Source organism: Netta rufina (genome assembly GCF_964035555.1).
Source record: "Netta rufina genome assembly, chromosome: 11".
NCBI classification, from domain to species: Eukaryota; Metazoa; Chordata; class Aves; order Anseriformes; family Anatidae; genus Netta; species Netta rufina.
The window spans coordinates 12,674,948-12,699,009 of record NC_140134.1 but is presented as its reverse complement, the minus strand read 5'-3'; the positions used below and the strand labels follow the sequence as shown (position 1 = coordinate 12,699,009).

General features: G+C 39.0%; 1 protein-coding gene across 4 annotated transcripts; it reads right to left on the bottom strand.

Annotated features, from left to right (window-relative positions):
* Positions 1–954: 954 nt before the first annotated feature.
* TM6SF1 (transmembrane 6 superfamily member 1) lies at positions 955–21,947 on the bottom strand. Of its 4 annotated transcripts, XM_084293327.1 has the most exons (10): positions 21,637–21,921; positions 19,514–19,617; positions 18,413–18,510; positions 17,313–17,416; positions 16,383–16,465; positions 14,889–15,010; positions 10,199–10,303; positions 7,896–7,988; positions 6,774–6,893; positions 955–1,328 (listed from the first exon to the last, which is right to left on the bottom strand). In XM_084293327.1, exons 1-10 carry the CDS (start codon positions 21,726–21,728, stop codon positions 1,137–1,139), a joined length of 1,113 nt encoding a protein of 370 aa, XP_084149453.1. In that variant the 5' UTR covers positions 21,729–21,921; the 3' UTR covers positions 955–1,136. The 4 variants fall into 4 exon arrangements, with proteins under 4 accessions (XP_084149453.1, XP_084149455.1, XP_084149454.1 ...); XM_084293329.1 differs by lacking the exon at positions 10,199–10,303 and having other exon boundaries at positions 21,637–21,947; XM_084293328.1 differs by lacking the exon at positions 7,896–7,988 and having other exon boundaries at positions 21,637–21,943.
* Between the last annotated feature and the right edge of the window lie 2,115 nt (positions 21,948–24,062).

Here is a 24,062-nt window from a genome sequence, read left to right as displayed (position 1 = left end):
TGGAGGTATAACACCATGGGTTCTCTCCTCTGAGCACTGCTGTGGCTACACCTCAGTGTTGAGCTGGAGAGCATCAAAGCATGAATTTCTTGCTGCTCTGACAGTCCCCTTGTATAGAGTGCAACATGCATGCGCATGAGCTGATGCTTTCTTGTTACTGATTAGATTTAAAAAGAAAATTGAAATTCTCTAAATCAAAACACCCAAAATTCAGTGTCCCAAAATAAAGTGTTTGCAGCTAAAATGTATCAGCTAATTTCATCTGCAAGAAAGGCACTAAGTGTACTGCTTTTAGTGTAAATACACATAGAAGTCGTATAAATAGTTGTAATTGCAAATGGAAACATAAACCACACAAAGCGAGGTCTCTGTGTATGCTGCTACTTGTTCGTGACCTAACATCATTAGCAAAAGTAGCTGCACAGAGAAGCACAGCAGCAGAACCTCTTGGGAAACGCATGCTGTTTTGTCAGGCCTGATTGTTCACAGCAGTGAGCACTCCGTGCCCAGTGCAGAAATGCAGGTAAGCACATGCTTAACTTCCAGCACATGAGTAGTCCTTGCAGAGGTGAATCCTTTAAAGTATTAACAAAATTATATGATTTGCATATGGAGTCTTACCATAACAGTTGATTGCTTCTTAAAAGATTTCTTGGGATTTTTAACGAGGCTGACCCACAAGACATACTTTTTGACAAATAAAACATGTGCATGTTACAGAGTTATGTACGTTACTTTTTGACATTTCAAAATCTTGACCTTCATGTTGTACAGTAGCTTTGCATAGGGATTGCTAACACTGATAGTGTGTAGAGGCAAAACACTGACATCGTAATTATTTAACTCCATGCAGGATTTCTGAAGATGTCAAGGAAGCTTGCTTTAAAAATGCATGAACTATATGGGAACTACCAACCCCACCACAGCATTAAGTCAGAATGTTGAGAAGTGATATTGAAGGCAGTTGTCTTTATTTTCCCTTTTTGAGTAGGATAAACAAAACAGATCATGCATCTTTACACAATTGTGCAATTTTACACATCTTACACACATCATTTGGGTTCCATCTGAGCAGTTCAGTTACTTCCAAGCCCAATTATATACACAGCCAAAAAGAGGAGCCGAAAACTGTTGTGCTATTCCGTTTTTTCTTCTTGTTTTGTTTTCATAAAAAACTCTGGCATGTTGACACACCTGTAAGCCAACAGCTGGGGAAGAATCCCATACATTATGTTCAATACCAGAAAAAACTGTTTTGCTTCTTCAGGGACTCTGTAGATGTAAGGAGTTCGAGCATGAAGAGAAGCACCAATATGGGAAAATTGAGCCTGTGGTGTGTATATAATGTATATATTAAAAAAAAGGTAAAGTTGATGTATATTTTGGAAAGACAGCATAATCTGCATGCAAGTATGCATCTCCAGTGACGTTTTCCAAGCCAACCCATTTATTCCTGAATTCTTTCATACAGCAGTAAACAGCACAGCAGTAAACAAAAACAAAATCTGAACTAAGGTCATTCATATCTTGGTACAAGAGCCGTAAATGGATCTGTCAGTGTCACGGTAGGAGGAGTACTTTATGCGCATGGTGGCACTGATCTTTACATCAGGTGTAGGGTTTCACCCTTGGCTTATGGCTGATTATTCATGCAACAGGGCCCATGATCCTTCCCCAGGCAGATGGCCACTGGAGCTTACTCACTGTAGAGGTCTCTGCTAAGTCTCAGCCCAGAAGGGGGGTAGGACTTGCACCCACCTACCTAGGAACATTGTGTTTGGCATCAACGGTAAGCAGACAGACGCTGACTCTAAATAAAGTCAGAAAATAAAAACTTGGAAGCTATGTTAGTTTCTTTTATGTTTGTTTTGGGTTTGGTGTTTGTTTGTTTAACTCTTAATCCCAGTTTTACAAATACAAATCCCAGAACTCCTGATGATTTCAGAAAATGTTGGTAAAATTTGGCCTTTGGGCTGGGGGTGGTTCTGAGGTACAGGTTACGTTTACGGTGAAGGTTATATGCAAAGGCAGGCTTGCTGAGCTGAAGCATATTTTTAGCATAAACAAACATTTAAAGATAGAAGTGTCAGGATAGTTGCTGTCTTTTGTCTCCATCTGTTACCTGCTATTTCAAGCAACAGCTCGTTCACATTAACTATCATGTGTCCAATTTTATTTATTTAGTTAGTTTGCAGTGGGGGAGATCTGAGAAGATAAACATCAATTTGATCTTAAGCAGAGCAGGAGAAAGGGACACCAGCATTTCAGTAACAGAGGAGTACACTATGGCCAAATCACGCCCTCTGTTCTGGCTTCAGCCCGAGCTATTTTGGACTCACAGAGAACACAATTCTCTTCACAGTTAGAAAGTGAAACGCAGTGCAGGTGTTTTAATACACACCCCTCTGGCAAAAGGTTAGGCTGAGACCATACTTCAAAACAGAAAAGGAAATTGGTTTTCAGGAGATTATAACCACCTCCACTTAACAGGGAGCACTGATCTAGCAAAGCAGAGTCAGGAAACAGGGTAATCAAAGAAATCAAACACAAACACACTTCAGCAGAGTGCCACTTAGCAAGTTTCTGTAAATAGCTATTACACAGTAAACAGATGTTCAGGGGCACACTATCAGCAGCCTTTTTATATCAGCTGAATAATTCAGCCACTTCTTGCAGCCCGTTTGTTCTCACCTGTCTCAGATGGGAACTGCCTTCGGCAGCTGGGTGCTCTCGCTCAGATACCTGCTGCCTTTCCTTACCTTGGGAACACAGCACAAGCAGCCAGCACTCAGGAGCAGAGACCTCCCATTATACAAGGTAACAGTTTCCTAAGAAAATACCCAGCTGCCACCACCAGGCTTTGTGTAGGAAGTTTGGGGCTGTCTAATTTTTACCTAAGCGCTAAGACCCTCCCTGTGGTGTCTTAGAACTTCTGGGGTGCGCAAAATGCTGAGCTGCGTGCTTCTTTGTGGAGGGCTGCAAGGCTCTCCTGTTTATCTCTGCAGCTGTGTCCAGCCACGCATCATAATAAGTTCAAGAACCTTGTCATAAAGAGCTGTAAGAGAGAGCTTCTGAAACCCAGAACTCCAAAGCCTCCTAGATGCCTTTGAAGATCTAAGCCTTATTTTGTGGTTTTTGTCTCTTATAAGAATTGTGGCATGTTAGTGAGCTATCAAAAGAAAAAGCAGAAACACTTGACTGTTATTGTGTATTCTATTTGTAGCCTATGAAGATTCTCACTAGCTAATGATGCACCATAAAATGAAGTTGTTATTTACTAGACATGTTTTTCTATATAACATGTTTTTCTTCTCATTATCAGGGAGAATATTTAGGTCTGTTAAAATCAGTTTGTATTTATTGAAGTTTGATCTGCCTTCACAGAACTGTTGTGTTTTTAATTTAACATATTTCCTTTCCATGAATGTAGTCAGCTTCTAGGGTTTTTTTTGTTTGTTGTTTTTCTATTTGTTCCCCTTGAGGGCAGGGTGGGTGTGTTTTAAAGCAGGTCTCTCATTCACCAATATCCTAATCCTGTTCTTTCAAGTGCCAGGCAGACTCCTACCAAATCCTTAATTTCTAGAAAGGTAGGAGCTGGTGGTGATTCCATATCACTGTGCTGCCTATTGTGCACTAGGCTGGCATTTCAGTAAGTGGGAACAACCTTGAGTCTGCTCTGTTACTTTGCTGTGATCTGAGCCTCTCAGTGACTAAGCTTTCTGTTACTGAACTCTCTTTAAGTGGTTAATTTTGACAAAACTCCAAACCTTGGCTGAGGAATCAACCAGATAAGACGCAGCAGGTTAACTTCTCAGGTAGCCTTATCTGATCAACATACAGCCTTCACTGGCCTCAAAGCCTCGACCAGTCTGCTCATGAGGCCATTCCACAGCAACGGGAAGGTGCCTGGTGCTGGATGTGGCACTGCTCAACTTGACAGCTGCAATTTGCATATACCTAGTACTCATTAAGTTTCTTGTTTGTATGAAATAGTGGGGATTTCTTTGTTTGGCATTTTTGTTTGTTTTAACATTATTTTTTGCTAGTAGACTAATCATAGTATTTGTTACTCTGCAATCAAGAAAGTCCTCCAGCCAGAGAAGAAGAACCTGGGAAAAAAGGTTAGGAGTCCTCACTCTGTGCCTTCTTTGTCTGATTAAAATCAGAAAAAATCATAACTGATTTTGTAAGGGTTTGGACCAGGTCTTAAGAGCCTAAGGAAAGACATCAAATGGAGTGGGAAGACAGTAACCTAGAGAAATAAGTTCCTTGGGTTTAGGTTCTTTTGTAGATCAGAGGCACTGCAGAAACTAGCCACCAAAAATTGCCGGATTAAGGAAAACACTTATGTGGAGAAGGAGTAAAGAAAAAGTTTCTGCATCTCAGCGTAGGGAAGAAGGCCATGGAGAGCTAGTGAGACAGAGGTGATTGTGGGTAGCAGGGGCATGGCTCTTAATCACTTCTCGTGTGGCTCACTTGCATAGGTGAATGCCAATTTTATCAAGTTCACAGAGGCTACTTTAACTCTTCCTTATAATCAAGGCTCATGGTACTTCAGTCATGTGGCATTTAAAGAGCTCTTCCTGCAGCTTCAGAAAGTCTAAGAGTCACAACCTGTTCTTGGAGTCTGAATGTCAGTAACCAAATAATCCAAGCTGAGAGCTATGTGTAATTCTAGAAACAATAAATAGAGCGGAATATTTCTTATTGTGTATGAAGGGCTAGGCACCTGTAAAGGGTTTGGATGCATCACATGCCATTTTCAGACTTGTTTTTGCCAAAACAAAAGTATGTATTTCATAATGATAGAAATAAAAATAACTAAAATCCCAACATCCCCCATCTGTAGGAGCAGTGTTTATTCCCAGGGGTCAATGCTCCATTTTCATCTTTAGATGTTTACCTTTTCTGGACCTTTACGCATAGCAGAAAGCAAAATGTGTTTCAGTACTACATTTATTTTAATTACCAATTGCAACTGTTTTGACAGTAGACAAACCTGGAAATGTGTTTTATGCTCCAAATAAAAACAACAACAAAACAGCTTTTAAAAAGAGCCCTCAAACCATTATCACGTGTTTTTCTTCCTAAGTTGCACAAAGGCAAATCAAGTAAATCATTCTCAGTTGTGGGATGACTGAAGTTCATTGTGCAGTACATTACAGTCAAAACCACAAAAACTATACAAAATGTCTTTGAATTGGGATAAAATTAATTAGGGGGAGTGTGCAATATACAGTTCACTTAATTAGCTTTTGTCAACCTACAGAATTTGTGCTTGTGCCTGGGATAAGCTTCAAAGATGAAAATGGGAAATTTTGAGTATAAAGTGCCACTTAAAAATAAAAAAAGTCAGCATATGTTATGAGAAACATTTGTTTCTCATAAACAACCTTGTTGAAACACCTCCAGTCTCTGGGGGGTCTGAGATTTTGGTAAACTTGTATGGTTGTGACAGTCAGCATGCTTTGACTTCTGGTTTATTTCATGAAGTGCTAAATAATCCTTGAAGGAGCAGTTTCTTTCCTTACTGCCTGGGGAATTCATGAAACATGAGTAATCTGTCAGTAGAGAGAGGTTCCTGACACTGACTTGCCCACTTTAGCTACCTTGTGCTTTTTTCAGATTAGATTTGGGCCGAACACAGTTGTATAACATTTATGATACCTTTGAGCATCTAAAATTCTTCAGTAATGTTTGCCAGATTCTGTTTCAATATAATTTGGTGATTCAAGATCCTTTATAATTAAAAAAAAAAAAAGTTAATCTCTGTAATCATTGCTCACAAATAGAAAATAAACTCTCCCCATCTTTACTGGACAGTTAAACTGGATTATGGTTAGTATCTGTGAATGCTATCTCATGCATAGGGAACAAAGTAGTGGTTTGTGTTTGTCTAATAGCAATACTTTAACTGCCTTTATTCCGTGTCCCTATGTTTTCATCATTCTTACAGGATTATGTGCGTATTTTCTGCATTGTCTGAATACTCAGCACATTTCACACCCTACATACAGTACAAATCAATTCTTGTCACAGTCTCAACTGTTCAGTGTTTATCTGTGTGACATGAGAGGTAGTTTACTAGTGCTTGTCAACTTTTGTTGCTGTTTTGGTCAGTGTTCTTATAACCATCAGCACCATCTAGCAATTAACTGGAAATGTTCAAGAGAATCAGAACAGAATGAGTTAGGTGTGATCATGCATATGCCTTTGGCAACAGGAGCATATCTTAATGTTACTGCGGCTTGTGGACCAGGAGGTTCCCAGAGTTACCTCACCATCCTCAACTGATAATATCTCTGTCGTGTGACTGTTAGATTCTTGTTCCATTTGTGTTTGTTTGTTTGTTTGTTTTGTTTTGTTTTGTTTTTCCCAGATCACCTAGCTGGCCAGCACATATTATGGAAACATTATGTTTTGTTGTTCATTGTTGTTTTTTTCTCTTTTATGTGGTCCACTATTCAGCTGTGAAACAGCCTTCCTTCATGGTGTCAGCTAAAGAATTAATGGCATTTAATAAGGTTTAAATGAGTCCAATGAAAAGATACTGCAGAAAGAGAAAAGTCTACTACAGCAAGAATGCAGCCTGATAAAAAAATAAGTTTGATTCTCCACTCCCTTAAATTAGTTCTTCACAGATCTAAAAGGTGATCTGTGTTACAATGGTATAAAACCAGCATGGCAAGATCAAGTTCTGGTCCCCTTACTCATTCCATAGTTCTCTACTTATTAACCAGTAATTCAAAAGTAAACATTTTACAAAGAAATACCTGAGCTAGTCCTCCAGCATGTATAAGGGTTAAATCAGGCATCCAGGAACAACCAGGTACCAGTAGTCCATACAGAGCAACCACATAGTATGGCACAGAGTAGAACATGTATGCCAGCATCTGCATTTTAAACACAAATATTAGTTGCTTTGCAATATGAGGGAGATGCATTTAAAAACTAGCCAGCTGCTGACTGAAGATTTGAGATTATTCACAACTAAACTCCTTGGAGCAATGATTCCCAGGCCTTTCTGTAGTTATAAGCTTTTTGTGAGAAGAGTTTCACACATGGATGCTGTTCACCGGATCTAGCTACCTCGAGGCCTCCACTAGTATTGATGGCTGTTGCCTCTTTGCCTGTTCCAAATTCTCTTTGTCCCAGGACATATTTTCCTTCCTCCTACTGCTTACCATCTTGGGACCAATCTAATAAGTATGACTTGTCCTAACTCATTGTCCAATATAATATGGGTGTCCATTTCTCAAGCTCCATGGTGCTTTCAGTTTTGCAATATGAGATATACCCAAGCCACCCCCTTTTCCAGAAAGAACAGGTCATTGTCCCACTAGTGAATCCTCTTATCTCTTCAGGCCCTGCCCCTATGCAGTAGCCAGGGTTGCAAAAGAATGGCAACCTTGCAAATATTACATAACTAAAGGAAAACATTCCCTTCTCTGTAATATTTATGTAAATAGGGTTTGTAAGAAGCATCCTACCTCAAGGAGTGTCACTGGTGACAGAAGCACAACGCGAGCTTAAGGAATCTAGTTCTACTGCACCCCTTGCTCCGTTATTCCAGACTGAAAGTCTGCTTTGCCCATCTAAGGAAAGGCAATTATTCTAAAAAGTATGTGGTCTATTTCATGGAATATATTAATAGAATCCTCAGTAATTAGGATGTGTAACTCTAGGTAACTGATTTAAATCAAAGTTAAACTTATCACCATGAAGAGTTGGTACCCTGTAAGGCTGTTTAGTTGGTAATATGGAATTCTGGTTAACTTGCCATGAACAAATACTTCCCTTATTGATGTTGTCATCTGTGGCAACCCATGGCTTCATCTTTGCGCCAGGTAACAAATCACTTCATAACACTCTACGCTCCACAGTCAATGCTTTACCTGAAGCTTAGGATAGGCAGCAGGATCTTTTATATAAGGCTCGTGAAGTTGAATATATAGCCGGCAGAGTTCAGCAGGGCAATCCAGAGCAATCTAAGAAGAATTTTTAAAACTTCCCGTGAACAAAGAATTTTCTCTAAAATGAGGTAACCTGATACCTGTTACCTGCCCTAGCTACTCAGTAGTGTTCTGCAGCACTGATACACAGGAGGCTTGGTGAAAATCTATTGCAAAGGTGATCCATTTGATCACCAATTTAAAAAAAAAAAATCAAAAAGGCTGAAATGCAGCCTCCTTTCAGTTGCTGCTTGGAGGGGTTGCAAGGAAATGCTAACAGCCTTCTTCAAAAATTCTGACTGGAAAAGATTTCAGTCAGTTGGCTATGCAATAGTAAAAACTATAATTACTATTGATTTGGCCTGATAACCAGGCTTTGATAGCAGGAAATGAGCTTTTGAATGGAAAATTGTTCGAACAGTGGGAACTTCAGTTTAAGCACCTAAGTTTAGGATAGCAAGCTATGGATATAGTCCAAGAAAAGAGTTGCGCTGTGGAAAAGTAGCAATGGAGAGTGATGCAGATTCCAAAAACAGGTGTTTTTTTAAAAACAATTAAAATGACTTCTAAAAGGGGGTAGCAGAGGAGAGATAATTGGATTTTATATTCCTACAGAGAGAATAAAGTTCCCAATAAACATGAAAAGATCCAGTTCCAAAAGTAGTTACTTTTTTATATTAGGAGTTTAAAGGACTACTATGAAAATACTATTCCAAAATGTGTAAGCAGTCTGTATCACCAGCTGTCACACTCAGTGTTTGTAGCACGGCATCATCAATGCCCATTTAATAGCAGGGCTGAACATTGCTTTGCACAACCCAATTTCAGGTGCTGCATGACTTTGAGGGGGAAATACAAAGATTTACCAGCAATGGCTATTCCTCCCTGTTGTTTTCAAACATATGGATCCAAGAAGAAGATCTGGGTGCACTATAAAAGATTGTGTTTCATTAGCCTTTTCACAAAATCATGGTTACTGCAGCTTACATAGAGACATTCAGTGAATCTCTCTCTGCATGTAGAAGTAAGGCCAGTAAACATTTCCTGCTTTGGTACTGGAAATACGTAAGGAAATCACCACACATTTAGGGGAAAGAAAAAAAAAAAAAACAATTCCTCTGAGAAATGAAGTGGGGCTGCAGAATAAAAGTTAGATGTCAGAGCATAAGATAACGATTCCCACAGCAAAACAACAGGTAAAAAGCTGATTAACCTGCATGAGTAGTACTCTGAAGTAGCGTGATCTATAAGGAATTAAGTGGGCTGCAACAAGTTAGAAGGAAAAAGAAAGATTTTTGTTGCGAGGCTAGTTCTTAGAGAAACAGCAGAAGATGAGAGTAATGTGAGGAACAGAACTAGAATAAGGCAATCTGCATTAGGTGAATAAAATATTGCTATGGATAATTATCACGTGTTACTTGAATTATTCCAGACTGGATCAAATCTACAAATCAAACAGGCAGACAGTTGTGTAAAACACCTAAACACCTGAGCTCTGATCACTGGTTGATATGCAGCTTCCCTTCTGCTTAAGACAGAAAATGCTTTACAGCTGACAGGGGACTAGATTTACCTACTACTGGATTTATCTGCTTCAACAAGCATTTTCAATACTGACTCATGACTCATTTCCTCTGAAATTTTAATATAAACACCTGTGCATAAAAAGCAAACATAAGAACAAAATCATTCTAGCTAAGTAGAATCAATGTGTGTTGTTCAGGTAACATGAACAAATCCTGTGTGTTTGTTTTTTTTCCCCCTCTCCAGGTGGAAAGCTTCTCCTTTCTCTCATACAGTGTTAGTTAGTTTGTTTTCCTAATTTTAACTATGTATCTCTGTTTAGAAAAACACAAATGCAAACTTAATTTAGTTGGTTTGCTTCCTTATTCTTGGACATAAATTCAACAATTGACCAATGAAAGCAATATTTAGGCCCCTAGGGGTGCTATTTGCTCTTGTAATTGTGTACCAAGTCTCTTCTGAAAGCCAGCCTTTACGTATAGAAAAATAGAGAAGCAAAGCACCAACAATTATTCTAAATATCAATTTGTCCTATACACAGAATAAATATATGAATACATAAATATATATAAAGGCCCATTCCAACACTGAAAATTAAAGGATTTCCCTTGACTAAACATATCTTTTTGCCACAACGTTGCTACAATATCTTATTTAGGAAAACAAATTTTAAATTTTCTCTGAAAAATAGAGGCAAGAATATTAAATTATCTTCAACTTACCATGCCCCTAAATATGCAAAACCCCGTTGCTAGTATGAGGTATGCAGCTAACATTAAATCTACTGGTCGTCTTAAGAGTCCTTTCTTCTGAACTTCCTGAACTACCTGCAATACAGAATGTGTTTAGTACATCCCAGTTCTGCATAACATGGTTTAACCTCAGATTAGTCACTACAAGAAGGTTCAAGTGGTGAAACGTCATGATAGAAGCAGTTTTCAGTTACCTTTTTCCCACTGACCTCGGGGACTGAAAGATTTCTGCATCTAAAAAGACGACTTTGGTCTTTATAGTATGCAGTCAGGAAAAGTAGTCTGAATAAACTCTAGAAATGGATGGATCCAACTAAAGCCATTTCAATACAGATTAGTCTACTTTCAAAGCAACTTAACACTACTTTAACTCTGAAATCATGCCAGGCTTCAAAGCGGTATAACTAACTTCCTTTAAAGCTGCATCTATTGTTAATTTAAATGAATTCATGTTCCCGAATGTCCGTCTGTAGACAAGCTTTGGAAATGTGGGTTTATTTATCTCAAGCATTTGAAGTTGTTTCCAATATGCTTTAAAAGGACTTTTTGGAGGGACATTAAAATGAGGGCTCATCATTATTGACAGTGAATGCTAATTTTCAGCAGCCTGTGCTACTATTAAAATTAATGGAACAGGGATAAAATAAAAACTTGTCTGTGGCTAACAGATCTCTGCTGACTTCAGTGGGCAAGTAATTTATCCTAATGTGTAATGCAGAAACAGTGAATGAAGAGAGTTTGTAGAGCGCATGGTGGGGGGGTGGAACAAAACTATTCATTCTTTAATTGCTGTGTGCCATGGATTCCTCTGGCAGGTACCGAAGCACTTCTGGGTCTGATCTGTTCTGTCTCCTTTCTTCAGAACAGGAATCTCCCTCCAGGACCATGTGTGCAGATGTGAGGTGATCAGACTGTAGGGTAACAAAGGCCATGAAGATATCTAACAGGGAGCATGGCTTATAGGAACCAAAGTGATTGCTTTGTCTACATGCTAAAACTTACTAGACCCATGGAAATATTTCTAGGTACACTTTCAGCACTGTATTCACAGGCAAAATTATAGGCACATCAGAATACCTTCCTGTAGTTCAGAGGGAGAACTTCCCCATTTATACGTGTTACTCATTTCCTCTTCCTTTTTATTAGCCGTGTGTTGGCATGCACACAGCAAAAGAAAAAACTGATCTCCTTCCTGTTATATACTTGCGGATTGTCTCCAAAAGCACAAAACAATAATTAGGATGTAGAGGCACAGTTAAAAGCACTTAAGATCACAATAAAGTCACTGAAGCAAGAGAAGCACTTTGCAAGCACAATTCCTGAATAAGAACTGTACAACCTGCATTGTAGTTTAATAAAAATAAGGCTTTTATATACAGAGATAATCCTTTTCATAAAATTATTTTTTAAAATATATTTTTCAGAAAAATCTGTTAATTCACAGTATTTAAAGCATTAATGTAGCAATGTTTATAATACTACCTGCAAGTTACATATATTTTCTAATATTCCTATGAAAGACAAAGAGTTCCATGGCTACTGAGTTGCAAGTCATTATCAGATATAAACCACGTAAGGATATTGGAAAATCTGAGGGTTGATATATTTTCTTTCCACTTTGTCCAAGTTTGAAGCACACATTTATGTCTATATACATATATGCATCAGTCCTTCCTGTCAAAAGGTATATTAAATGAATGTACATATTTACTGTGACCACACAACTACAATATAACTTTGTATCAGAGACACAGCCAATGTAATAGTAGGAACAAAATTTGTGTAGAACTAGTTTATGAAATTGCCAAGGCATTTTGGCAACTTACACCTTTTTCTCTCTGTGTACACTAAACAAAATGAAAATGCAAAGCTTTAAAAATAATAATAAAAAAAGAACAAGAATTAGGAAGACAATAGGCACTTTACTGTGACTTTACTGTCAGACCTTAACTGCATAGTAATTTTGCCTTACACTCCTTTTTACATGGCAAAGTCACTTCAGTAAGTGCTGAGATGAATTATGTGCTAAGTACAGTGGCTGAGTAGAGAGAACCTGCTACAGGTTTCCCCTTTATTGAAAGCAACATTGACCTCTGCACACATCTTGCCAATCCTGCTGTTTCTTTTGTTTAGTAAGGAAGTGTGTGGGTACACTTAGCATTTTCTCTCACTTCCAGGGAAAAGCTATTTTCCATAGCTTCTTAGAGGCTCCTTACATGGTCAGATTTAAGCAGCAGGGATAATCATGTGTGCTGTCCATAGAATTCAGTCCCTTCAGAATTCATGTGCAAATCTGAATTTATGCATATTAATATTTTTAATGAAGTTTAAATTACCTTGAACTGTTTCTTGCACTGTAATACTTGTAGATAAATCTGCTGGGCTTTGTAAAACACTAGCACAGCTTGCTTTGATTCAAACTGAGGACATAACTCCATTCCTTTCCTATGCATCCACTTCTATCAGAAAACACCCAAAACTTGATCATTTCCTCTCTGTCAGTTTTGTTGTTGTTTTTAACTAAACAGTTTATAACAACATTATAGCGATGACTATTCTGGCCAACATAACATACATTACATCTGTTGCTTTCATGTAAGTATTCTTTCTACAACGCTTAAAGGCATTAGTACATTTTCTTCCTAAGTCTATTAATACTGACTCCAAATAAAAGATAGCTAAAAGAAATCAAGTTTTCAGATAATTGCAGATTTTCTTTCGAAAGAGGACTAACTATTTTCAGGATTTATAATGATCATTTAAACTGATTAGCAGCACTACACACAATTGTTTCCTGAAAACAATATTTAATTTAGGATTTCAAGAGTTTTATTTAAAAAATAAAAGTCATTAGTAGTCCTGTTATGGTTTAAAGATATTCTAACTTTTACTGTTATTGGACCCAGGTATAAATTCCCAGCTCCAAACATTTGATACAGAGCATAAATTAGCTGTGAAGATAAAATATGAGTTCTAAAAAAGAAATGACTGAACAAGGCTGGGTGGCCCTAGTGAAAGGGATCAAGAGTTTTTTTTTATGGCCTTCTATAGAAAGGAAGTTTAGGTTTACAAGAAAGGATTTACCTAAAAGTGTAATGTTAAACTTCCAGGTCACCAACTTCTTATTCACCCGCTTTTTGAAATAAAATTTAAAAACTGTATTTCTCTGGAATATATAACAAAGTAAAATATCAAACCTAGTTAAGTGGCTTAACTCCTCATGATCACAGGAGACATGGCTATATTTCAGCAAATAAGCAGTCCATTTTCTAAAGTAGAAAGGCAGTACATTTTCTAAAGTAGCAGTTCCTGTGGTGTTTTCTATACAAGACAAACTGAAACCTTTACCCATCCTCAATGCAAAGAATGTTCTCACTAATACATACAGCAAAAATCATCATCACCACCTCCAACTATGCTTAACCTCTCTACCCTAATGACTATCAGATGTATTTCTGGCCTCTAATTACTGATGATTTTAAATAAATTGGCTCAAAATTCTATCGGATGGGATGTGGTTTTCTAAATACTATGCAGGAGGGTAGACAAGGGTTTGCTATTTGAAATCTTCTCTCATTCGCTTTTAACAGGGATTCACTCTAAAAGCTCTGATTCTGTAGCATGTCTTCAAACGTCAGAAGGTACGAGTATCTATGCACCTTGTTCCTACTTCTGAGTCATGAATGGATAGATGGCTGAATGTTGTCTTTCATGCATTTCTGGGAATATTTTTCAGTGCTTTGTCTGCTGTTATTCTATGCCATAGAACATGCCCCTTGCACACTAGCTGCTTATTAGCTTTAGAATAGGAACTCTCCTTCATCAGAGTCTTTATTTTCAGTTATGGAATAAACCTGACTGGGACTCAGGAGCTCTTGCGATGCAAAACTGTTAATTGATCATGCTATGCTGTGGCGATAAACTAGCTTGCTTATGGCAACAAAATGTTAAATATCTGTTCTGTGCTTTGTAATGCAGGATTGTGCTTTTTATATATATTTAATATATATATAAAACAGTGCTTAAGCCATTGTTGCATTGTTTTTGCTTGCTCAGTTGATCTTATTTCAGCCCAGCTACTAAATTCAAAGCAAATAGCTTAAGCAGTTTGTAAATTTTTTTACATTTTTTTTAATAAGTAAAAAACGCATAAACAATTTTCCTATCAATTTGCTAATGTCTTACCTCTAAAATCTAATATTGTGGCATACGGAAAAAGAAATGTTTTAACTACATGAAATCTGTAGTCATCTGTAGAAGACAGATGACTACTACTTTCCTGCAGAGCATCTGTAGAAGACAGATGACTACTACTTTCCTGCAGAGCTTTTATAGGGGTTGTGTGGTGCTTTATGAAGCTGGTATATGTTAGTTTTTCAATCAGTTAAGGTTGGAAAAAAATAGAAGAAGGCCACAAGATTAGTTCTAGAAATGAGTCCTTTGCTCTAAACATGCGAAACTTCTGCTATTCCCTTATCCCACCATAATGAAATGTTCTTGTAGCACAGGTATTTTTACAGTGTCTACACAGCTTGGCAGCAATTGTCATAACAGTGAACAGTTACAAAGCATTCCACTCTTACCTATAAAACTCAGTAGGAACATTAAGCATATTTTCATTTTCCAAACAGTAGCCAACACTTAAATACAACAATTTTACCTTGACTGGAGTGTCATGAGTTGCCGAAGGTTGGTTATAAATTCGGAACCCAGCCCATATAGGAAGGCAAATATATGGTAGGCTTAAGAAAAAGGCAGGACACACTTTTGTTCCGTATTTTCCTGTTAATAATAATAATAAAATCATAAGATGTATGAGAAATTTGTAAGTTGTGTTGTAGTGGAGCAAAAAAAAATATATAATCCTGTGTAATATCATAGCTGCTTCAGGTTTGACATTATGATAAAACGTTAGAAATGGCTGCTAAAGCAACACATAATCCTTGTTAAAAATCATGTACCCATTAGTGTTAGTCCCAGATGAGACAGAAACTATCAGACAAGGAGGCAGTTCAGAAATCTGCGTTCTTTGAGGGGCCTGGAAACTACCTCAGTCACTCTACACTGCTTCAAATAGAGATGGCATTTTGGAGTGAGGAAAAAAAATTGTCTAATATTTTTTAAGACCTGGTATTGCATTTGTTTTCCAAAGTCCTGATTTCTCTTACAGGCCTGTACTAATACTTATGAACAAAATATAAGTAGAGACCTCAGCCAGGGTAAATCAGGAAAACTGTGTCTTTTATACTAGCTGTTCCCTATGTCAGAAAGGAAAAGAGAAGATGTGCTCTTGAAAACAAGTTTCTTGGCCTTCCCCACAGGAAAGAGGAAGAGAGAGCCTGCAGATTTACTGTGACAGTCTTCTCTGTGGTGTATGTGTTTCTACAAAAGACGGCACTGGACTGGTTCCAGACTGCACCATGAACTGTTAGGAAAAGCTCTACCATACTGAGCTTTTTTAAAGTTGACAGCAGGATTTGGAGGCAGGAACGTATTTTCAGTTGCATCCTGGTCAACTTTGCATCAACTTAAGCTTCTTAAATGAGGAAATCTTTAACTGGAGCTGGGAAATAGGCAGGGTGGTCACTCCTAAAGGACCACCTATCAGAAAGACATGATGTAAATTCTTAATTTACAATTCTCAGCCTCTGGGAGCACAGCTATTCACTGATTTATCATAGAAATCTGGGAGTGTTAAATAATTTTGAAAATAAAATAACTTCCAGATTTCACTTTTAAAGGTGATTCAGATTCCTCTTAAGCTGCTTGAAGGACAGACTAGTAAGCAATTTACTAATTTCATACAAAATAAGATTATATTTTTACTAGGAGACAGTTATTGTCTTATTGGTCAAATTAAACCTACTTTGGATGAAAGCCTTATGGGCATAGCAAAATATAATACTCTTTTTTTTTTTTTTTTTTTTTTTTAATCTTGAGAATGTAAATCAAAAGGATTTCTTTTCCTAGTGTCAGTCTTTCCTTCCTCATATTTAAATTTTGAAACATCTTGCCTCTGTTTACTGATATTCTAAAGTTCCTCTTCTGCTTTATTGCAGAAAGGAACCAATACTGCTGTAAAATTAGATAGTCTTTTGCTGATTTTTGAGAATGTTTCACATGAAAAATGCAGTCATATAAAACATGTCCTTACCCACAATGTTTCCAGGCATAAAGACAATGATGCTCATGATAATGGAACCCAGCCAGTAGAGGCCAATGGATCTATAGCTTTGTCTGTTAAAAATAAATAAATAAATACATACATAAAAAATAATAATAAAATTATTGCACTCTTTAAAAATCCACTACACCAAATTACCCTCAAATATTTTCCTGATTGTCACTGTGGTATCTTAGTAAACAAATATTTTAAAATCTGCATCACAAGACAACAGTGGATTATTACTCGGAGGTGAGGACTTGGAAAAATTCTACATTCCTGTCTGAGAGGGTTATCATATGAACCTTAGTTATTTGCCACTATGTTTCACTCACTGAAAGGCTGAGTGCATGATTTTGCATGTCATATATTGTACGAGACTATAAAATTAATAATTAATTTGATTCCTGTAGTGTTTCTATTACCAGAGGATACATTAGCCTCTGGACTTTCAGTACTTATCTTCTCAGACTTTCTTCAACAGCAAAAAAGATAAGAACTTGTAGAAAGAGCCACTGCCTTTCAAATTGTGTGATTCTCTCTAAAACAGAGAACATCATAACGCTAAATAATGATAATCCTAACATAAATATGTTATGGGAGAAGGGGGCATCACATGGTTTTAATATGCATCGTCTTTAAGTTTTCATTTTAACTAACACAAAGCATGCAGAGCTATGCTCAGGGTGAAGAAAAGAGACTACTGTTCAATTGATTTGTTGGTCTTATTCAGATGAGAGAAAGGGCAACTTGGAGGGGGTACAATTCCTAAAAATAAAGAAATTTTAGTAGTGTTGCTTTAGCCTACAACATAAAATGGTCCTAAAAGGAAAATTTAAATACTGCATAGGAAAGAAACCCCATTATAGGTTATATGAGAATGCAAGCGAATTAAAAGATACATTAATCAAAATTACTTACTCCCAAGCAATAGCTGCAACCATCAACAGATACATCAGATAGTGTGCTGAGCCATCCCAATAGCAGATCACATGGCCATAAGCAGTGTTCAGATATGGTTCACCCTACAGGAAAAAAAAAATTAAAAACATAATGATATAAGAGAGAATAATGAATAACAAAAAAAAAAAAAAAAAAAAAAAAAAAAAAAAAAAAAGAATAGCAGGAAACAATCTGAGAAAAGTAACTGATGATTTGTCAATCTATTTTTTAACTATCAATAAACATGTCTCCAAGCACAAACCTAATTTAGACAGGATCAGGTATAATAAAATCAGTTTTATACTTGCAAAACAGGGTGCAAGATGGAAGGGAAAACACCTGAGTATGACTATCAGCCATTGTTCTGCTATATTATGGAACTATTACTTTTCAGTATTTTAACGATAGAAGCAATGAAATAAAGATATATTTAACAAGTAACAAAGATACTTTGAGCAACCTAGAGATCAGCGGGATAGAATTTGTTGATGATGACAACATATAACCTTGTAGGGCCCAACTCATTTCACATTAAAGTTCATGGAATGTTTTCAATGACTTCAGTGACTTTCAAATCAAGCTCTTACTGAGCTATTTTTGGTGGATGTTGATATTCAGCAGCCAACAGATTCTGCTGACTAGATATCTGGCATCATCATTTTTTAACTCTACTGTAATTATATTTACTAAAGTGATCAGGCAACAATAAAGGAACAATTTTGTTTCCTTCTTGGTAAAGCACTTAGAAATAGCAACACTCATTCACTTTTGAGTGCTGACTATGGTTTTTTTTGCAAATGTGTACGGTCCACATAATTACCACAGATGTTAATACAGAACAGTATTACTTCAACTAAATTACATAATGTTGGAGCTTGAAAGGAATGCTCATCTTCCAAATGAATCAGTGATTTCAAGTCCACAAAAGTTTTGTCCATAACGATAATTGAACAGGTCAGTGACCAACTTCAAGAAGGTTCTGTTGCATGTGTAAATGGCTATTTTTCTGTGACAAATACTGCAACAAGTTATTCATAGTGAAGATTTTATTTATACATATAAGCCAAACAATCGTTTACCTCTCTCAAGTAATGGGTCATGAATCCATCGATAATTCCATCCTGTTCCAGTCCAATTATTAGATTCACTACACTGGTAAAGGCAAATACTGCATAAACTGCGATAAGATAAAGCAAAATAAATTTTTTAAAAAATCATAAGTGTTTAAAGACTTGAAATCATGCAGTCACTTCACAGTCTGACAAATTTAGTTAAGCAGAGATCTATTGAACTAGATGCATCTACTTTGAGGCCATTTAACTGACGTTTAACATGTAATATGACTTTCTCATGTAGCTTAATGTTTTTTAACTATTAGCTAGGAATCAGGAAGTTTTTAGGAAGCTTTTCATAGAAATGTGAAATCCCGTAGAGCTGTAGGCACAGCCTCCATTAATCTCCATGGAAAATCAGCAAGTAAAGAAGGCATTGTGTAGGCTTTCAAAAATCTTAATCACATAAAAAAAAAAAAGTTACATTCGAGGTACATAACCTCGAATGTAACTATCTTCTGAAAAGGGGAAAGGACAAAAAAAAAAAAAAAAAAAAAAAAGGAAGATGAGAGGAAAATGTAACTCGCCATTTTTGAAGGTGAGCAATGCAAACTGCATTAGCCACTGCAGTCCATGGGAGACCTATTGGGCAAGGTAGTGAGTCACTCATTTGAGACAGGAAATTTATCTGTGTTAGGTTTATGTTATCTATTTCCTTTGACTTCTGCATGAATTGAGAGATCCCAGCCTAACTCAGAACACTGCAGGACAGCTGCTTATAAGATGTAAGGAGGAGGAAGACTGAGGGCAAATACAGGTAGTTTGTATACTGCTTTGCCTGTGGTTCCACATTGTAAAATTTCCAACTTGGGCCAGCTGGAGGCACAACTGCAGTGTTTTGTTTTGTTTTTTTCTTCTATGTTTTTGCTATAAGGTAATCTAAATTTAAGGTTTCCTTTTAAAAAGTAATGAATATCTGTACGCCTTTAAGGCAAAGTGTAAGTTTAGGTATGGATAGAATGGCTTCTGAAGCCATGCCGTAAATGTTCAATATGAAATAACCATCATACATCATCCTTTTCAAAAATTAATACATTCTAATTTAGCTTCCATGTTACAAAGACATACCATAAAACAGTGGGTCTTTTGGTGGTTTTCTTTTGACAAGAACACGAGCCAACAGAGCAATAAAAACCAGAACCAGAAATCCAACTGCAACAATTGACCAGGAACTGTAACAGCATTAAAAAAAGAAAGGTGATTTAAATGAAAGGCAGAGACAGAAACGTGCTTCTTCAGTTTTCCTCACTAGCTATCTTCAAATGACAAGCCCACTCTCACATGTACGTACTCTTCAAGTAACTTCTAATACTGAAAAGGCTTGTTTTTAAAATCTATTGCATAGGCTGTCATAGTATTAATTTGGTAGTTTTGCAGAATGTGCCTTTTTATATGTGATCATCTAAAAAAAGAAAATACATAAATAGCTAGATAAACAACATATCCAGGAGTCTAGATTTGTCTGACTAAAATCAGTTTTCATACTGGTATCTGTAAAAATAAACAAAGATGATGGAAAATTTAAAGGCCAATGAGACGTGAAAGTCACAAATGCAGAGATTTCAAGGCCAAAAGGGATCATTAGGGACATTTAGTCCCACCTCAGCAATAAATTATCTACTGTCGAAAATACATATTTGCAAATAAAGGACATCAGTCTCATGGTCTCAGAGTAGCAGGGTGGAGCACCTATAATGGATCTAATGTCTAGTTTTGGAAGTGCTACCAAAGGTCCCTTGAGCCCTGTAAGGCGGGGTGGCTTGGGGTGGTTAAGAATCAGCACTTTGGCAGTAGCACAGGTGGGCTCTGCAGAGACCTGTTCTCTGAAGCTGCGGCTCTAATGCTAGTGCGTGAAAGAGGCAGTGCAGGAAAGCACCAAAGTCTTCGGCACAAAGCAAATTTGTCTCCTCCCCCACAGAAATGTGAGTTAAGAAAATGTTTGAAATTGGCTTACGTCTCTAAGGGTGTAAATTGTATCTAGTTCTATGTAAGACAGACTCCTCAGTCTTCACTTTTGTGCTTGTGCACAAGGGGAAAAATAAATAAATAAATATATAAAGGAGGGAAAACTTAGGTAAACTCCAGAAGCACAAGCTAAAAAATACTTCACATGATTTTTTACAGAGTACCTCTCTATGTCTATGTATCAAGAAAACAAGTTATGTACCATCAAATAATACAGACAGTGACAATTTCAGCCTTAGTGAAACTTTATTTGAAATTACTGGAAAAACTTTGCAAGATCCCCTGTTTTGGGGTACAGACACATACGTGCTCAGTCACGATGAGCAGCGCTAGCCTATGGATTTAGCTCATGGTTTGAACCTTTTGCTAGCCTGTTTTACCGGTGATGGGTTTCTTGTTGCCATTACAGCCGCTGATGATATTGCAGTGACTTTTCACTGCGGTTTGTCAATTTGAAACAAATATTGGCAATGAGTCAAGTAAGCCAGTATTTCTCTAGCAGTGAGAAACAAACAAACAAATGAAAAAAGTTACCGGCCTGGTGAAGGAAAATGAGGAAGGCACAGATGCGGCAAAGCCTTAGAAACACGAGCAATATATTTTTAAGCAATAACGTTGCAAAACACCCCGGGCTGTGAGACCACAAAATACCACACGGACCCTTAAGTACGTCGGTTTTCGCGTTTGTTTGGGTGATTTTTCCCCACGAGGGAGGACATTTCTTCCCTAGGCGTGCGGTTTATCCCGGGCTCCCATGTTTTCGGGGGGCGAACTGTCTCTTTCAGCCAAACCCCGCACGTCTCCGGGGGCTGCCTGAGGCGTGCGGCTCTCAAGTTTGGCGAGCCGGGTGAGTCCTTCCTCTCGTTTTGAACCGGGGCTGGGCTGAGGCAGTGCCCCCGGAGCAGCCCTCGGGGCTCGGGGCGCCGTGAGGGTTTCCTCGGGGCGGCTTCGCTCCTGCATCGCTCCCTCAGGTGATGGCCGCGGGGCCCGCCTGAGGCGAGGCGGGGCCGAGCCGCTGTCCCCCCGTTCGCATCGCTCCCCTCCCGCCGCCGCTCTGCCCTCACCCCGAGCTCTTCCATCGCCTCCCGCCGGCCCGACCCGGACCCTCCTCGGCCCCGCGGCCGCCGCTGCCCTCTCCGAGCGCCGCCGCTAAAAATACCCGCCGGGCTCCCTCAGCCTTCCCCGCGGGCGGCAGCCTCCCCCCTCACCGACCTCGCCCGCCTCACCTGCCGCTGGCCGCCAGGCAGTTGAAGAGGTACGTGACGGGGATGGCGGTGAGGGAGAGGACGAAGACGCCGGTGGCCGCCGAGGCGCTCATCACCGCGGCCGGAGGCTGCCTCAGCGAGCGCCGCGCATGGTCCGCGCCGCCTCAGCGCCTCCCGCCCCGCCGAGGGCCAGGCTCCCGCGGCCCGCCGGGCTCTGCCCGCCGCTCGCCGCCCGCCCCATCGCCAGCCCGAGCCCCGAGGCGGGCCGCCCCCTCCCGCCCCGCTCGGGGAAGGTTAAATCCGCCTCAGAAACCGGAGCCGCCCGTTGTTCCCCCGGCGGCGGGCGGGCCTGACCCTCAGCCTCAGCCCGGCCGCCGCCGTCCCCTCAGCGCTGCCGGCTCGGCTGAGGGAGCCCCGTCGGAAGGGGCAGAGCGGTGAGGGGCCGGGAGGAGCCGGGAGGCCGGGGAGAGCTTTGAAAAGTTCGGATTCCGAACTCATCTTTTCGCGTTTAAGTAACGAGAAAGAACAGGAATGAGGCCGTCAGCGCGTTTTCTGGCTTCCGAGCGTGTTCCGTGCGGGAGTGTTAATGCCATCAACTCTCCGTGCAAACAAAAGTGGGGGGAATCTGCGTGCGAGGCAGGCAGAAGGGAAAACCGCTATTTCTATAGTTCAGTGAACGTTTAAACACCGGGCATTTGCAGGAGAAAACGGGCGTCCTGCACCGCAAAGGGGAAAAAACTCGCCCTGGACGGAGGAGGAGGAGGGCAGTGAGGCGGCTGGGGAGACGGCACCTGTCCGTCAGGAGCAGGCTGAGGAGCTTGGCACACAAACCATCTCAGTAAATACTTGAGGAGTTAGCACCAGGGAGAGGAAAGAACTATTTAATTTGTAGGACAAAGCCGTGAAGAAACTTCCACGGTAGTTTTTGGAAACTGATTTTTAGCTGTAAACACTACAGGGTTTTCAAAATCTTTCACGACAAGAGTAGTGATTTAGAAAAAAAAAAAAAAAAAAAAGAAAGAAAGAAAGAAAAAAAAAAGTCAAGTCTTAAGATGTCATTTGGTAAGTTTAAGTTCAACAGATCAACTGATATGACTGCCTCTTAGAGAAAGGAACTTGATGACCCAGAACATATCTACACCCTACGTACTATACACAAACTAATTCTTGCATAGTTATTTCAGCTGAGAAAGGTCTAGAATCTGGCCATAGGAATACGAATAGGTTAAACCATGCTCAATCAAACTATCTGGTAAAAACATGATGCAACTCCTAAAAGTAATCTAGTCCACAGCAAGTGTCAAAATTGCCATTGGATGAGTCAGGGCTAAATTTATCACCTCCAAATGCCTACCTTTCAATGCACAGCCGGTTTACTTCTCAAGCTTTCAAATGTATAGGCTGCTCATTTGTATGCAGCTGCCACAGAGCAGTCTCAAGATTCGTGTCTCAAACTTCTCCTGGTGCCTGCGTCCATAGAGCCAAATGCCATGTGGGAAACTTCTTCCTTATCACTCTGTCAGCATATCCAGTGCTGATTCGCACCATGATTGTTTATTGAGTCCTCTTTCAGCTTCTGAGTAGGAACTGTCAGGGCATATTTTTTGTGGTACATAAACGTCAGTAGAAGGGTTCACTGCTTGAATCTATTGTATTGAGATCTATCAAATTTTGATTAAAAAATAAATTATAAGCATCTGCTGGCAGAAAAGACCCCTAAAATATGGCATGTTTGAAGTGTTTGTTCAAAAGGGCATGTTCTTTTCCTTACATTCTCATCTCTCACCTTGTGAACAAAGCACTACCAAGCCTTCCAGCTCCATTATTCCTTTCCATTTTGGACAGAGGAACACCCAAGTCCATCCATAATTGTACTGAACATGTGAAGTCTGCTATTCTGCCCTTTCCACTACAGAAATCTTTATTTCTAATAGCTACAGATACTTCTCATTCCAACTTTGCTTCTCTGTGCCAAAGTACCCTGGCTTCTGTTTCAGTCTTTATAAAGAAAATAACATCTCCAGCATTCTTGTTTCTCTTGGAGCTCTAGCAACTCAAAGCCACAAAACTGACCTTTTCCTCCAACAGCAGTGTCTAAAAACTTTCCATCAAGCAGAGGGTCAGGTGTGAGACCCTGAATTTTAGCTTTTCAAAGGGGAAAAAAATGCGATTTTGAGTCTGAGTATATTGTAGTGTGATATTTTGTATATCAGACACCAGTTCTAGAAACTTGTTCAGTTAGTGCAGCCCATAACCACTGACCAACTTCCCCAACAGCAAAGAGTTCAAAACTTGGCTTTATGTCAAAAAAAAAATATATATATATAGTCAAAGAGCAAAGTATCTTACTGAGCTTAAACCTTCAGTTTAAAAGCAGGAGTCCTCCAACACATGTATGTCCTGAAAGCTTAAAGTATTCTTGTGGAGGAGGAAGGGAAAAGAATTTC